At 45.6% G+C, this 14,721-nt stretch overlaps 1 protein-coding gene and 1 pseudogene across 2 annotated transcripts in view; both read right to left on the bottom strand.

Moving 5' to 3' along the window:
* Positions 1–1,302: 1,302 nt before the first annotated feature.
* The window catches only part of LOC307231343 (antigen peptide transporter 2-like), a gene marked incomplete at its 5' end in the record, with an annotated part of 131,336 nt that continues 117,917 nt past the window's right edge, over positions 1,303–14,721 (bottom strand). Inside the window, 10 exons of the mRNA XM_080002004.1 lie at positions 1,303–1,541; positions 1,675–1,811; positions 2,398–2,557; positions 3,561–3,734; positions 4,149–4,337; positions 4,756–4,884; positions 5,068–5,265; positions 5,983–6,188; positions 6,863–6,993; positions 7,246–7,360. Of these exons, the coding sequence (XP_079858130.1) occupies positions 1,350–1,541; positions 1,675–1,811; positions 2,398–2,557; positions 3,561–3,734; positions 4,149–4,337; positions 4,756–4,884; positions 5,068–5,265; positions 5,983–6,188; positions 6,863–6,993; positions 7,246–7,360 (1,631 nt within the window). The 3' untranslated portion in view covers positions 1,303–1,349. The remainder of the gene's footprint in view (positions 1,542–1,674; positions 1,812–2,397; positions 2,558–3,560; positions 3,735–4,148; positions 4,338–4,755; positions 4,885–5,067; positions 5,266–5,982; positions 6,189–6,862; positions 6,994–7,245; positions 7,361–14,721) is intronic.
* LOC307241057 (proteasome subunit beta type-6-B like protein-like) lies at positions 12,155–14,719 on the bottom strand (annotated as a pseudogene). Its single transcript has 6 exons — positions 14,675–14,719; positions 14,411–14,481; positions 13,964–14,095; positions 13,440–13,569; positions 12,931–13,075; positions 12,155–12,282 (listed from the first exon to the last, which is right to left on the bottom strand). The product of its transcript is annotated as a proteasome subunit beta type-6-B like protein-like (transcript).

Raw genomic sequence — 14,721 nt, 5'->3', positions numbered from 1 at the left:
TGTTGCTTCAGATAGCGTGATAGTGCCTTTGGTATGATCCGGGCAGGGTTCCAGGAGGCATCGCCCAAACAACACACCTGGAACTTTCCAGGGCGGGTTATTGTTCATGGGACAACAACAAAAAGCCAACCCCCATGGAGTACGAGCGGCAGAATGTATTCAAGTGACTTGTACAACGCACAGAAATTAGAATTCCTGTAGAGTTTGTGTGTACACATTCAATATGAATAGTACTAAAACGTATTCAAAGTACATAGACATAGTCCTTCACAAACCTTTTTTAATAAATAGAAATAAATGTAGAATAAAAATAATTTAAAAAACTGTCAACTATTACTTGTGTTACTTTAGGATGTAACCAGTTACTACCATGAACATAACTTCCAAAAATGACATATATGGAACTCCTCCATAAAGGAGATCAATGTGGAAATGAACACCTACTGTACTGCCTTTGCCAGATGTTTTAGTTGCAGCAATGTTACGAATTCCTTGTAGGGTCCATTTTAGGGTTTAGGAGCCGCGTGTACCTTGTATATTTACCTTTTATTTTGTGTTTTTTTTCTGTGCTATGGGTCTACTGTACATGTAGAACAATAAAAAAACATTTTACTAATTGAGTAGAGCCAGGCCCACACGACAAGACTTCGACAAATCTTAACAGATGTTGAAAATGTGAGAGACCCCAGACTGACGACATATCATCACACATTTAACAGTTTCGTTCCTAGTGTGTGGGGAGCAACAGATTCTGTTCATGAACAACACAATATCCTAATCTTGCGAAGACCCACAAGATGGACTTTGCTCCTGATTGTCAGAAGGAAGGGGAATGGAGGCTTTATTGTCTTTATTTGATTACAATTAAGAATTTATACGATTGCATATCACTCAACTGTTGGCTTCCTCACACTGGCGCCCGTTAGAATTTAGGATTTACTTTTCGCCTTAAATACATTGCCTGTCCGTCTATCCGTCTGTCCATCTGTCTACCTTTTAGTCCTTCATTTGTGCACTCCAAACGTATGCATCTTTAAGCAAATATATATATATATATAAAACATATATAACATAAAAAATACATGTTTCCATAACAACATCAGGTTCTGAAACTTCGTTAGTCTACGTTTATATTAGAAAATCCATAAGCTGAAGCTTGCTATTCATTTGGATCCTGCAGCAGGTGCTTATCATAATATTTCCTTGTTGTCTCAAAAAAAGAAAAACGAGTTCTACAAACTATAAGACTGAGCAAACAATGTTCAGTATTTACAGGACACTGTAGCCGCAGAGTCGGTGTGGAATGCACGGCATGACTCCACCACGATGACAGATCATCGCTGTGCGCTTCACTCGGCGAAGAGCTTCTCCCTCAGTTTGTAGTAAGTCCCTTTCAGTTCCATCAGCTCGGCGTCAGTCCCTTGTTCCTGAACCTTCCCCCCTCCAATCACAACGATGTGATCCGCCCTCTCCACGGTCTTCAGCCGATGAGCGATGACCAGCAGGGTCTGGTCGGGATCGGTGGTCAGGGCCTGCTGGACCTGCACCAAGGCGAGAACACTTATTTACCATGATCGCGCAAGCCTAGCAACTTCCCCGGACCACCCTGGACCACCATAGTCAACCATGGACCACCATGGTCAACCCTGGACTACAGTGGACCAATGTTTGTACCTTGTTCTCGCTGTCGGTGTCCAGTGAGCTGGTGATCTCGTCCAGAATGAGGACTTTAGGTTTTCTGACCAGGGCTCTGGCTATGGCTATCCGCTGCTTCTCACTGTTGGCCAGCTGACCTCCACCCTCCCCCACCTCTGAAGGATGGATGATACAGAACCATAAGTCACACACAGAGGCTGGACACACTCTAGGCCTGGACAATATTCATCTTAAAGTATAAATAATAGTATATAATATTGCTAATACCTCATTATGTATTCAAAATCCAATGTTAAAGAGCAATTACAATATAGTTTCAACCTCAATATCAGACCAAATCATTCCAGAGGTAAGTAGTGGTTTGACCTTCTCCATCTCTAAAAGCTTGAGAAACTCAAATAAACCCCCCCACCCCGAAAATTTTGTATATGTTTATTTTTATTTTTTATATGTGCCCCCAATTTCTCAGTTGTGAAAAAAGTATTCATATCTTACACTCACTCTTACACTGTTAAACATTTTGCTCAAGTAAAAGTATTTAAAGTACTTGATACTAAATGACCCAGGTAACAGAAGTTTAAAGTACTATTTAACAACGTAACGTGGCGTAAACACACAATCCATCCTTGATGTATTCACCTCTATTAATTGTGCTAAAGGTGATGATGTCCATTCAGTAAGACAAAGGACAGTTAAGTAGACTACATACAGTGTGTTTAAAGGTGCAGTCATATTGTCTACCTGTGTCGTAGCCGCTCTCCAATTGGATGATGAAGTCGTGGGCGTTGGCTCGGCGTGCCGCTTCCTGGATATCCTCCAAAGAGCATTCAGCGAGGCCGTAGGCTATGTTGTCTCTGACAGAGCCAGAGAACAGGACGGGCTCCTGGCTCACCAGGGCTATCTGTCAAAGCAGCAAGCAGCATCAATCAATCAGTGTCGGGGAAGTTAGTTCCATTCTGTTTCACCGTGCCGTTACACATCTTCCACGGTCGACCCTTCATTCAAGCTTTTGATGAAAGCAACGCTAAAATGTGTGTAAAGGGGGCGTTTCACTTTATTTCCCTTCCCGTATGTCTCCACCAATCATATCGCTGGGGGCGGGGCTCTGTTAGCAGCCATTACATGGAACGAGTCCAAACTGGAAACAACCCGACGAGCGAAAGCAGAACAATAACATGCTGATTGGAACGTGACCTGACGACCAGGGACGAACAACCCTTTTAGGAAGGAGCGCTGGCATCCCAGATTACTCCTTGGCTCTTAGTGAACACCAACCGGGCCGGCACCGATAACTTTGACTTTTCCCCGTAGCCGGCGGGAAGACGAGCAACAACATCCTGTCCGGACACCAACGTTCTCAGACGAAGGTTTCCAACGTTCAACGCTGTGTAGAACGGCCACAGAAATACACTTATTAGAATCCTCATCTGTCAGCTCCATCTGGTCACTGGCCAAGGAGTTTCCCTTTGCTGCCATATCCCTGCCACGCTCAACACGGAAACAGGGCGGGGCTTAAAACCTACGACGAGATTCATCTTTTTGTAACGGCGGTGACATAATTTCCAATTGGAGTAGGGAGGTTTTGGCGCATCCATGTTTTTAACAAACCTCATGAACCGTAATCCCTCTCTGACGTCTCGCCGTGGGAGTTAAAGCCGCAGCGTATCTTGATACATGTGAAGTTTGGGTTTGGTCTTTGTGCTTCACTTCCCTGCGACGCACGCTTTGATGAACAAAGGCGTAGATAAACAGCAGGTCAAACACGTGACCTCAAAATCCTCTTTGGAAAACAGTAACGGGGTTCAATACTAATGCGAGGGTTGAACCCATAAGATTTTGCACCACATTCACTTCATTTGACTTCAAGCGCGGCAGAAACCTCCTTCTTTAGCTCGGGTCCCAACCTTCCTGTGGAGGAAGCGGTGCTCGTAGGATTTCAGCGGCTGTCCGTCCAGCAGGATCTCCCCGCGCTGCGGCTCGTAGAACCTCTCCAGCAGGCGGGCGCAGGTGCTCTTTCCCTCTCCGGACGGTCCCACCAGGGCCGTCATCTTCCCTGGCCTCAGCTCCAAACTCAAGTCCTGACACAAGGAAACGTTCATTTTGCCACGGAATGTGAGAGCCTTTATGATCTTAGGTTTCTGATTCTAAGGTACAAAGCAAAGGTGGCTGTTTGATTTTAACGGGGTTGAAACCCCACCTGCTCCCCACTTTACATACATATACCCGTCAGGTCCTGCCGTCATTCAGGCGTCTTAGCTTTCGGCACCCGCCACCTCCCCAGTCTCCATCTCTCGCTCCCTCTCTCCTTTTTTCCCTTCCCTTAGGAACCACCAGGCGATCCCAAGGCGCGGCTGAGCTCCCGACGCCCTGAAGACTCTTTTCCCCGTCCCGAGTCATGGCTCCCCAGTCTCTAAACCTTCCACTCTCCTTTGTTCTGTGTTCCTACACAAGTCAGAGCTGACACGTACACGGATGCTCCGCCGGAGACCCACCTGCAGCACCGCTCTGTCGGGATGCGAGGGGTAGGAGAAGGTGAGGCCCCGGAACAGCACACGTCCCGCCAGGCCGTCGGGGGACAGGGTGCCCCGGGCGCCCAGCCGGGGCTCTCGGTCCAGGTACTCAAACACCTTCCCTGCAGCACCCACCGAGTTCAGCATGTCACCAAAGATGTAGATCAGTGTCTGGAGAGGAAGCCAGAGGCCGCTTGATCAACTGTGAACATCAATAGTGATAATAATAATGATAAGAACCTTCAACAATGTTCAAACCAATGATTCCCAACCTTTTTCATTTGAAGGACACTCATTATGACACGTATTAGGCCACGGACCCCATTTGATAAGATTTAGTCTCTGGGGCCTCAATCTGAGAAGATTTTTATTTTTATATATGATTTAATGTCTCTACTCTAGTCTGGTGATGTTGAACTATTAATCATTCTGCTGGAGATCCCCTGGTAGCTCTTGAAGGACACCTGTTGAGAATCACTGGTTTAACATATATATACTGTGTATATATATATATATATATATATATATATATATATATATATATACTGTATATACTGTATGTGTTCCATATATATAGCAGCTAGCTAACCCTGATGTTGTCCCCCAGGTTGGTCTGGTAGAGTATGAAGGACAACAAGCTTCCAGTGGTCATCTGACCCCTTTGGATGAACAACCGGCCATAGTGTAGCACAGCCACCTGCATACACAGCTCAGACAGCTACACACACACACACACACACACACACACACACACACACACACACACACACACACACACACACACACACACACACACACAGGTGAACAACAACAAACAACAACTCATCTCGGTCACAGTAAAGACAGTAATACAATCTCCTCATCATGGAAAAACAAAACTAAACAGCAGCAAAGTTCTCACCCTCCGTGCGAGCAGGTAGACGGCTCTGATGGTGTCGCGCTTGGCCTTCAGGCTGTGCGTGTCCATCAGCCGGTCGGCATAGCGACGGGCTTCGCCGCGCCCCGTGTTGAAGCTCCGTACCACCCTGATGCCGGACACCGTCTCATTGGCGGCGTCGTTGGCCCGCGCCATGGAGTCATGCACGGCCGTGGACAGTCTCTGGAAGTAGTTGAGTGATTGATACTTAAGTTCATCTTTTTTTTTATAGCAGTAACGTGTGAATTTATTTAGTTAAAAAATCCCTAATTTTATCCTTTTTTAGCCATTTTTAACAAAACAGTCAGTCAATGTATTTTGCGTTATGCATGTGCTCCTCTACATGCTGTTCCACTGTTGGTGGCGGGGTCCACCTTTCCGCTCCAGAAAGCACTGATGTGGTGAAGGCTCTGATCCATTTGATGAAGCAGTGTAGTTTGTGCTCAGAAACTGTGGATCTGGATGGACATTCATGAAGAAGAGCGGCACCCTCCCTTTCAAACATCTCCCCACGGAAAAAAGCCAAGACGAGGATGAACTCAGATGGTAGAAAATAAAAGTGTTTTTGGATGGAATTCTGGGAGTAACCCACGACAAGGCCAAGCCATCTTATGGATTTGACATTTGACGAGAATGTCCACTATAACCACCATACGTAGGGGGCAGTAGCTCAGGAGGAGGAGCAGGTCCTTTTTCCTGCTTGCCTGCTGTAGTGTCCTTGAGCAAGACACTTAACCCCTAACTGCTCCTGATGTCTGCGTCCATCGGCGTATGAATAATTGTCGGTCGCTTTGGACAAAAGCATCTGCTAAATGATGTAAAAATAACACACTTCAGTAGCTCAACGTGTCCTTTTAAACTACATCGGGGAAAACAAGTAAACGTTGGTTTTACAAATACCTGGTAGTGTGTGTCGTAGAGCTTCTGTATCAAGCCTGTGACGGGCGTCTCCATCAGCACCAGGAGGGTGAGCTTCCAGGAGAGGCTGGTCATCAGGGAGATCATGCCCAGCGTCTTAATCAGCGTCCTGAGCAGGACGTTGACGTTCAAAGCCACCGTGCGGCTCATCAGGGTGGTGTCTCTGGACAGCCTGCACGTGAGCTCACCTGCACGGAGGAACCGCTGTTACGCAACAGAGTAGATACTGCTCTGCCTGATGCAGCAGGACGGCTACTACTCCATTCTATCAGAGCTCTATGAAGCTCCACACCATAACAGCCTATAATGTAATAACAGCCGAGATAATAGTGTTATTATAGGGCTGTGGCGTATTACCTGTTCCAACCATCCTCCACCTACTTTTCCGCACGTGGAGGGTTGATGACGACGCTGCATAGAAACTTTCACTGACGTCTTGCCCTCGCAGTGCATTGTGGGATACGGTCACCAGCGCAGTGGGCAGTGTTTCCAAACAGTACTATGGTGTTTCGCTGGATGTAGTCGTAGTGGTACTTTTTGCACACAATTTGATGCATGGTATGGTTTTGGACATGCAAAACGCAAATTCTATGTACTCAATCATATCCATAAAATCATGAATATTTATTTGAAATATCACTTCATTGAGTGAAATGAACAGCCAGTGTGGAAAATGAATGACCAGTTGGGCACTGGACTTTGTTGAGTCATCTTAATTGTATTTCATGCCCCTCTGTTTCGTTACGTTCCACCCTATCATGAGGCTCCACATGAAGACATTTTCTGGATGAACAGTCTTTGCGTTGCAAGCCGCAAGTTTCAACGATACCGTACCTCCCAGCGTGTTTCGGGGGAGACGCACCTGTTTTAATGGCCTCAAAGAAAGCAATCTCCTGATTGACCAGAGCCCCAAAAAGCTTGACCTTGATTCTGCACGTGAAGCTGCTGATTGCACAGAGGAAGAGACCCCCTCTGCAGCCTGCACAGAAGGAACTGCACACACACACACACACACACACACACACACACACACACACACACACACACACACACACACACACACACACACACACACACACACACACACACACACACACACACACACACACACACACGTGGATACAGGCATACATTGACAAATGGACATATGCCCAAATGTATAAATATATTCACATAAATAAAATGCAAGGAGTGTGAAAGGTGAAAGAATTAAAGGATAAAGACGTGAACATTTCATTTCCGTACCTTCCCAGCGAGTAGAGGCCCATGAAGAGTATCGCTGAGAGGAATTCATTGGACTGGTACTCGCTGCCCAGGATGTCGATGACCTTGCCCGTGTAGATGGGGATGGACATCTCGCCTGGACACAGTCAACCAGACCCATCCTCAATGTCATCGTCATCATCATTATTGTGTTGTCAAAATGTAAATGTTCTTCTTTGTCAATGTTCATGTAAAAACATCTTAACATAAAAACAAAATATACAGAATAAAATAAACACGTACAGGTACTCCTCACTTAACCACCAAGTTCAGTTCCTAAGACCAGGTCGTTAAGAGAATTGGTCGATAAGCGAGAAAGGGAGGTTATTTCACAGTAGTGTATATAGTATGTATAGTGTATATAGTATGTATAGTGTATATAGTATGTATAGTGTATATAGTATGTATAGTGTATATAGTATAGTGTCATTATCGTGTTATTTCATGGTAAGGGGGCCTGGTGATTGCGAACGCTTGTGTAGTGAATATTAACAGACTGCGGGAATGAGACTGAGAACGGAGATGAGAGGATATCTATATAGTATATATAGTATATATAGCATATATAGTGTATATAGTGTATATAGTGTATATAGTATATATAGTATATATAGTATATATAGCATATATAGTGTATATAGTGTATACAGTGTATACAGTATATATAGTATATATAGTATATATAGTATATATAGTATATATAGTATATATAGCATATATAGTGTATATAGTGTATATAGTGTATATAGTGTATATAGTATATATAGTATATATAGTATAGTATATAAAGGGTGATGAGATGAGATGCTTGGTATTGTACAATACCGAGAGGTCAGGGAGCTGGTCATAAGAATGTACGTTAACCAGGTAGGTCGTTAAGAGAGGAGTATCTGTACTGACGGGGAAGGCGGACCCCACCACCAACTATGAAAAAAGCGAGTAGAGAAGCACATACACAATGCAAACGCACTGAATGACTGTTCCTTATAAAGTTCCAGCAAAATAAAGTATCAAACATGTTTTTTTTTTCACAAAATAATATCGCGGATGACAACTTAAAAAAAAAGCGCGTCCACATACTTACACAGCACGGAGAGCGAGAGGAAGACGAAGGCCCCGAGTAGGTACAAGAAGTCGGGCTTGTACAAGCGGAGGACCCTGACAAACAGCACCCTCGCCTTCTGGTTCCTCTCCTCCCCGGTGGCTCCGTCCTCTCGTCCCGGGAGCGTCAGCTCCCAGAACAGCGCCGCGGCCGCACACGCTGCGCCGCCGGTCAGCCAAGCGCGCCAGCCCCCGCACACCAAGCGCCCGTTTCCCGGCTCGTCACCGCCGCCGCGCAGCAGCCGGTGCCCGGTCCCATACACCGGGACGAGGAGGGCGTGAGCCGCCAGGAAGCGCAGCAGCGCCGGCCGGGGACGATCCCACGCCAGCCGAGCGACGGAGAGCAGCGACGCGCACCGGAGACACGCACCGAGTCAGAGGAGCGCCACGCCGCGCGGCTGCTCCCCGGACCCCAGCGCGTGGAACAGGGACACGTCCACGCAGAGCGCCGCGGCCGAAGCAGCTGTTTTACACATGAATGATGTTGTGGATGTGGACATTTCTCCGAAGGGACGGATGATCCGGTCGCCGGGTTCTTCTCCTCTTCGTATGAAGGCGTTTTACTTTCAGTTTCATCCTCAGCCATCCCGAGTTTCCCCGAAACGAGCAAGTTAAAAGATGTGAGGCCCGCAGGACGTGTCCACCGTTCACACACAGACCATAATCATAATAAAGATGACATATGTCTACTTTTAGAAATTGGCAAAGGATTCATTTATTGTGCTTCATATTATTTTTTTGCCCGAAAATGTTGATTCATCAATATTATGTATATTATGACATCATCATGATTATTACTGAGGCTGTAGTCGTCAATACAAGTAGTCAGCTGTTATAATGTCCTGGAAGATTTTAATATGCAATGAAGCAAATTGAGACAGTGAAACAAGTTGCATTTATTTTATTTATTTATTTATTTTCTCCTAAAACTCAAACAGCCATCAACCATGCATGGTCATTGTGATTAAAACATATTTGAATGATGGCAATTTAAGCAGAGACTGCTAATAGACATTTTAACAGCACCTGTCAAAACTATCTCTGTAAATCTGTTGGTCATTAAATATTTTTCTTATTCTATATAATCACACTGAGTTTATATGTCGTACTTCAGAATATTTGGCAAATGGCAGAATAATGAAATAAAATAATGAATTGACAATCATTTTGATCCAAATTGAGCTCGCCCATAACAAATATATGGATCTAGACCAGCAGTGTTTTTCCCTCGTTATTTGGGATATTATTTGTCTTACCTGCTGCTAAGAGAGACTGCACCATAAGTAGAAACACATACAGAATTAGTTTTATGCTGCAGTGCTTTAGAAAAGTCTTCAAAACAATCTCATTCATCATAAAAGGAAGGCAAGTCATTTCCCAGAATGACTTTCTCCTCTGCGCCGTCTTTATCGATGGTTACGATGTAGGCCACGCCTCCACTGGATCCATCACGGCTCATTGCAAGAGACAGTGCTAAAGAGAGCGAAAGAGGAAGGTCAGTGAAGGTTCTTACAGAAAAGAAGGAGATCAACGCCATCCTTCCTATAAAACACAACACGCACGACAGCTCAACGTGATCCTGTCGCAGTGAAACACAACGGGAAGGAAATGAAAACTCTCAAATGGCTGTGAAGCACCAACTCCCAAAGGAAGCCTGCGGCGGTGCGCGGGCGTCCTTCCTGTGTTGTGTGTCCGTGTCTCTTACTGTTGAGGACGAAGCGCTGACACGCCTCTCTGCTCATTCCTTTACGGAACTCTGCGTCCACAAAGCCGTAGACGTAGAAGCTGCCGGAGCCGCCCACCGCAAAGGGCTGCCGTGTCAGCAGGCCACTCAGGGTGGCAAACACCTGACAGGGGGCCAAGAGGGGAGAGACAGACAGACAGACATGCAGACAGACAGAGAGACAGACATGCAGACAGACAGACAGACAGAGAGACATGCAGACACAGACAGACGGTCAGACATGCAGACACAGACATGCAGACAGACAGACAGACAGACAGACATGCAGACAGACAGAGAGATAGACAGACATGCAGACAAACAGATAAACATGAAGACAGACAGACAGATGGATGGATAAACACAAGCACATACACACACACGCACATACACACGCAGACTATTGTGTTAGCACTCACACACACACACACGCACACACACACACACACAGACACACACACACACACACATACACACAGACACACACACACACACACACACACAGACACACACACACACACACACATACACACAGACACACACACACACACACACACACATTCCTCTATTACGACACACACATACACACACACACAAAAGCACATACACACACACACGCACAGACACTACTATTCTACCAAACACAAGCACACACACACGTTCCTATATTACCACTCACACACATTAACACGCACGCACACGCACATAAACACTCGCACGCACTTACCCCGCGGACACTCTAGAATCCGAGCCCAGCACAACTCCCCCATCGAACTCTATGGCAATGATGGTCGTCTACAAGAAGAAAACAAAGATTACAAGGAATAAAGTCAGGTGTAAGCGTTGGTGTTTTATATCCCATGTGATTCGTAAAGGTTTAATTCATGAAGAGGAGTTGAAATACATGCGAGTCTAATAATAATAATAATAATAATAATAATAATAATAAAATAAAAGCTTTATCCTCACGTCAGACAGATGTTTGTCCAGGAAATGTAACACGCATTAAATGTTCTTACTCCAGTTTTAACTTCTTCGCTCATCCATTCCGGCTCCGGTTCCTCTAACATGGTGATGGCAGACTGCAAACGTTCATTCAGGGAAGTTCCACCTCAGAGTTGAAGCTGCTGTTGTTTCAACACCAACAAGAAAAGCACCGTCACTTCTTTCCAAACCTTGTGTCTTTATTGTCACCTTTAAAGCGCTGGACTCCAGGAGGGAGGCTTGTCTTCTCTGCTCAAATCGAAAGTGAAAGTGACTCTGTTCCTTGTGCTCGAACACTATAAGAAATATAAAAAGCATCGAGCTTTAAGAGATATAGAAATCCAGCCCCTTCTCACAAAAACGGAACAAAGGATAAATACAAATAATCGAATCATATTTTTAATTATAATTGTATTATTTGTATTTTTTTTTTTAACTATTAACTATTTTTTATAAACTTCACTAATGAGGCGATGTTTACTGTTTATATGAGCACTTTCTGCCAGCAAGGTTCAGGTTCAACCACATTGCAGCTTATCATTATAAAATAAAGTGTGCATACTTAATTTTTTATTAATATCCTTATTATCTTTTTTTATATAAATGATTAAATATTGCATCATCCTGGTCACGTTTGAATGTAAATTGGGGCAACGATAAAAAAAACAAAACATGTCACGTTTTATTTCCACACGTTACACACACATGGGAAGGTAAGACAACGACAGCAGGGCTCAGGCTTCTAGAACAGACAGTTTATTGTCATTGATAATTCATTCCCTTGCAGCACGCAAACACTTTTTTTGATCAACTGGATGAAGTAATAAGCTCATAATATGTGATGTCATCTGACAATGGATATGCAGCTGCTGTGTGAATTAATTGGGTGTCACGGAAATACACACCCCGACTATCACTGGGCAACAGAGGGTAATTTAACTTTATTTAAATCCACCTTTCACACTACAACACCAGTGCACAACACAGGATAAATATCTTCTTTATTGGAGAAAAGCTCGAATTTTGCAATTTCTACCAGGACTAAAATCTGCTCTGGAGCAGCGGCTCCAGAGCAGGACTCGATCACTCGTCTTGGAACTTTGGGAGCTTATTGCCGGGGACGACCACATGCTCCACCGCCGTCTCCGTGATGACCACCAGGTGAGCCACGCCGCCACTCACGTTGTCCCTCCCCATGGCCAGGGAGAGAGCTGAGGGCAGGGGTGAGGAGGAAGAGGGCGAGAGAGAGGGAGAGAGAAGAAGGAGAGTTAGAAAGAAGGAGGAGGAATCACGGTGGATAGGAACAAGTGAACGGCAGAGAGGAGCAAGACGCCAGTGGCAGGAAGAACAGAAGAGGGATTTGGTCAAGTTGTCACAGGATGTGTGTCAATGACTCGTCCACTGTCCAATAGATTATTCCTAATTCATGAATCGTGAATCGACTTTGGGTTGAATCTGTTTTGTTGAAATGAGATTGTGACGATTGCATTGAAATTAACTGAATTCATCTCAAAGTATTACTGCTGTGACCAGGGCTTCAGGCTAAACCCACCTGTACATTTTAATGTGAGCAACAGATTTCTATCCTCACCTTTACTTCCACTGAGTGAGTGCACCTTGTTATGCTAAATAAAATGGCGGCATGAACCAACCCCAACCAACAGTGTTGCCCGGGGGCAACACTGTTGGTGTAATTGGGGCCAAGGCAGCGTTCACAGAAACCTTCCTCCTGGAAGGAAATTCCTCTCAAGTGCTCAAGAGCCGCTCCCAACCTCATGTATGAACCATGTCAATGCGCTGCTTTTGGCCCCTTGTGTCGTGAGAACGGGGCCCTTAAAAGACCGTGAATAGGACCGTACCGTTGGTGGCAAACTGGAGGCACTCCTCTTTGGTCATGCCAGCTTTCTATTTGGCGTCCACATAGCCGTAGATGTAGGTGCTGCCAGATCCGCCGATGGTGAAGGGCTGAGGAATCAGCATGCCTCCCAGAGACACAACGTACACCTGCATGGGGAGCACACAGAGCAGACTGGCCCTGGTTCATTGAACTGGATGAAATCCAGACATGGGCACATTGTGATGTGGTCTCAATGAAGCTACAGGGCCACACAACGTGATTTTCCGAGGCCGATTTGGCATCGATTTGAGATGGGGCTGAGTGACATGAGATCTGAGCTGTGAAAGGGTAAATAAACCACTCGCTTGAATATTTGGGAATCTCTGGGAAGGCTCACATCACGCCTCTGACCCACTCACATTGAAGAAGGGTTCAGACAAGGAGCCAAATCACGGCAAATCTGAGCCCGGCTTAAAACAAGGCTCGGGGCCGAAGGGGAGGAGTTTGGGTCCCGGGGGTGGGGCCCCTCACCTGTGCTCCTTTCTTCCTGTCCCAGCCGGCTGTGATGAAGCCGGCCTGGAGCTCCTCCTTGTTGCTGTAGCACAGCTCCTTCAGCACGGAGGCGGCGGCCATCACCAGCGGTGGGCTCTCCATCTGGACGCTACGGGTTTGGGTACGGAGGGAAGATAAAGGGAAGATGAGAGGGAAGGTAAGATGGGCCCAGGAAGAGGGAGAGTGGAGGGGGAGGAACAACATGTATGTAAATGAGAGGAGAAGAGACGTAGAAAGACAGGAAGAAAATATAATACACGTGTGAGCGAAACAAACTCTGCTGCTGTTACTTCTTCCTGTTAAAGGCTGATGACTGCAATGTCAGCTCCACCTCCACTGACAAGTGTAGTTGTTGTGAGTCGCCTTGGATTACAGCGACCGCCACTTGAAAATGTCAATGTACCGCACAGGAAAATAATTACTGTTACATATGAATGAGCATGCAAGTGTGTGTCTGCGTGCACATGAGTGTGCGTGTGTGTGTGTGTGCATTGCTTATGCACCTGTGGAAGGACAGGTGGAACTTGGCAGCTTTGAGGACAGCCTGTGCATCTGCCAGTGAACCAGCCATGCAGCAGAAGATTCTGTCATGCACCTGAATCAGCTTGTTGATGGTCTTAGATGATACAAAGGACCTGGACGGAGAGAGAGAGAGAGAGAGAGAGAGGAGGAACAGATGAGGAAGATCAATACTGTTTCCAAAGAGTTTCCCAATGAATAAACAGCCTTAGAGATAGACAGACAGACAGACAGACAGATAGACAGATAGATAGACAGACAGATAGACAGACAAACAGACAGACAAACAGACAGACAGACAGACAGACAGACAGACAGATAGATAGATAGATAGATAGATAGATAGATAGATAGATAGATAGATAGATAGATAGATAGATAGACAGATAGACAGACAGACAAACAGACAGATAGACAGATAGACCTCTCACCCCCCAATTGAGGCCCTTGAGTCTGAACCAATCAGGACTCCTCCATCAAACGTCACTGCCAGGATGGTGGTCTGCATGAGGAGGGGGAAGTGGAAGCTTTCACCTCATGTCAACGTCATATCAAGGAGCGCCAAATGTCCCCCCAAAATACAACACTGCGTATGTACAAAGCACCTGCCACGAACACACAGTACAGAGTGTTTTCTTTCCTCTTTTTCTTGATGGACTTGACGCACAGATTCAGAGCGATATGGGTTTACTCACCCCCGTGCTGACACCATTGATCCGGTGCGAGTAGGAGTCCTCCATGT

The sequence above is a fragment of the Zeus faber genome, assembly GCF_960531495.2.
Source record: "Zeus faber genome assembly, chromosome: 1".
In the NCBI taxonomy this organism is placed as follows: Eukaryota; Metazoa; Chordata; class Actinopteri; order Zeiformes; family Zeidae; genus Zeus; species Zeus faber.
Note: the sequence above shows the minus strand (reverse complement) of the source record. Positions and strands in the feature narration are given on the sequence as shown.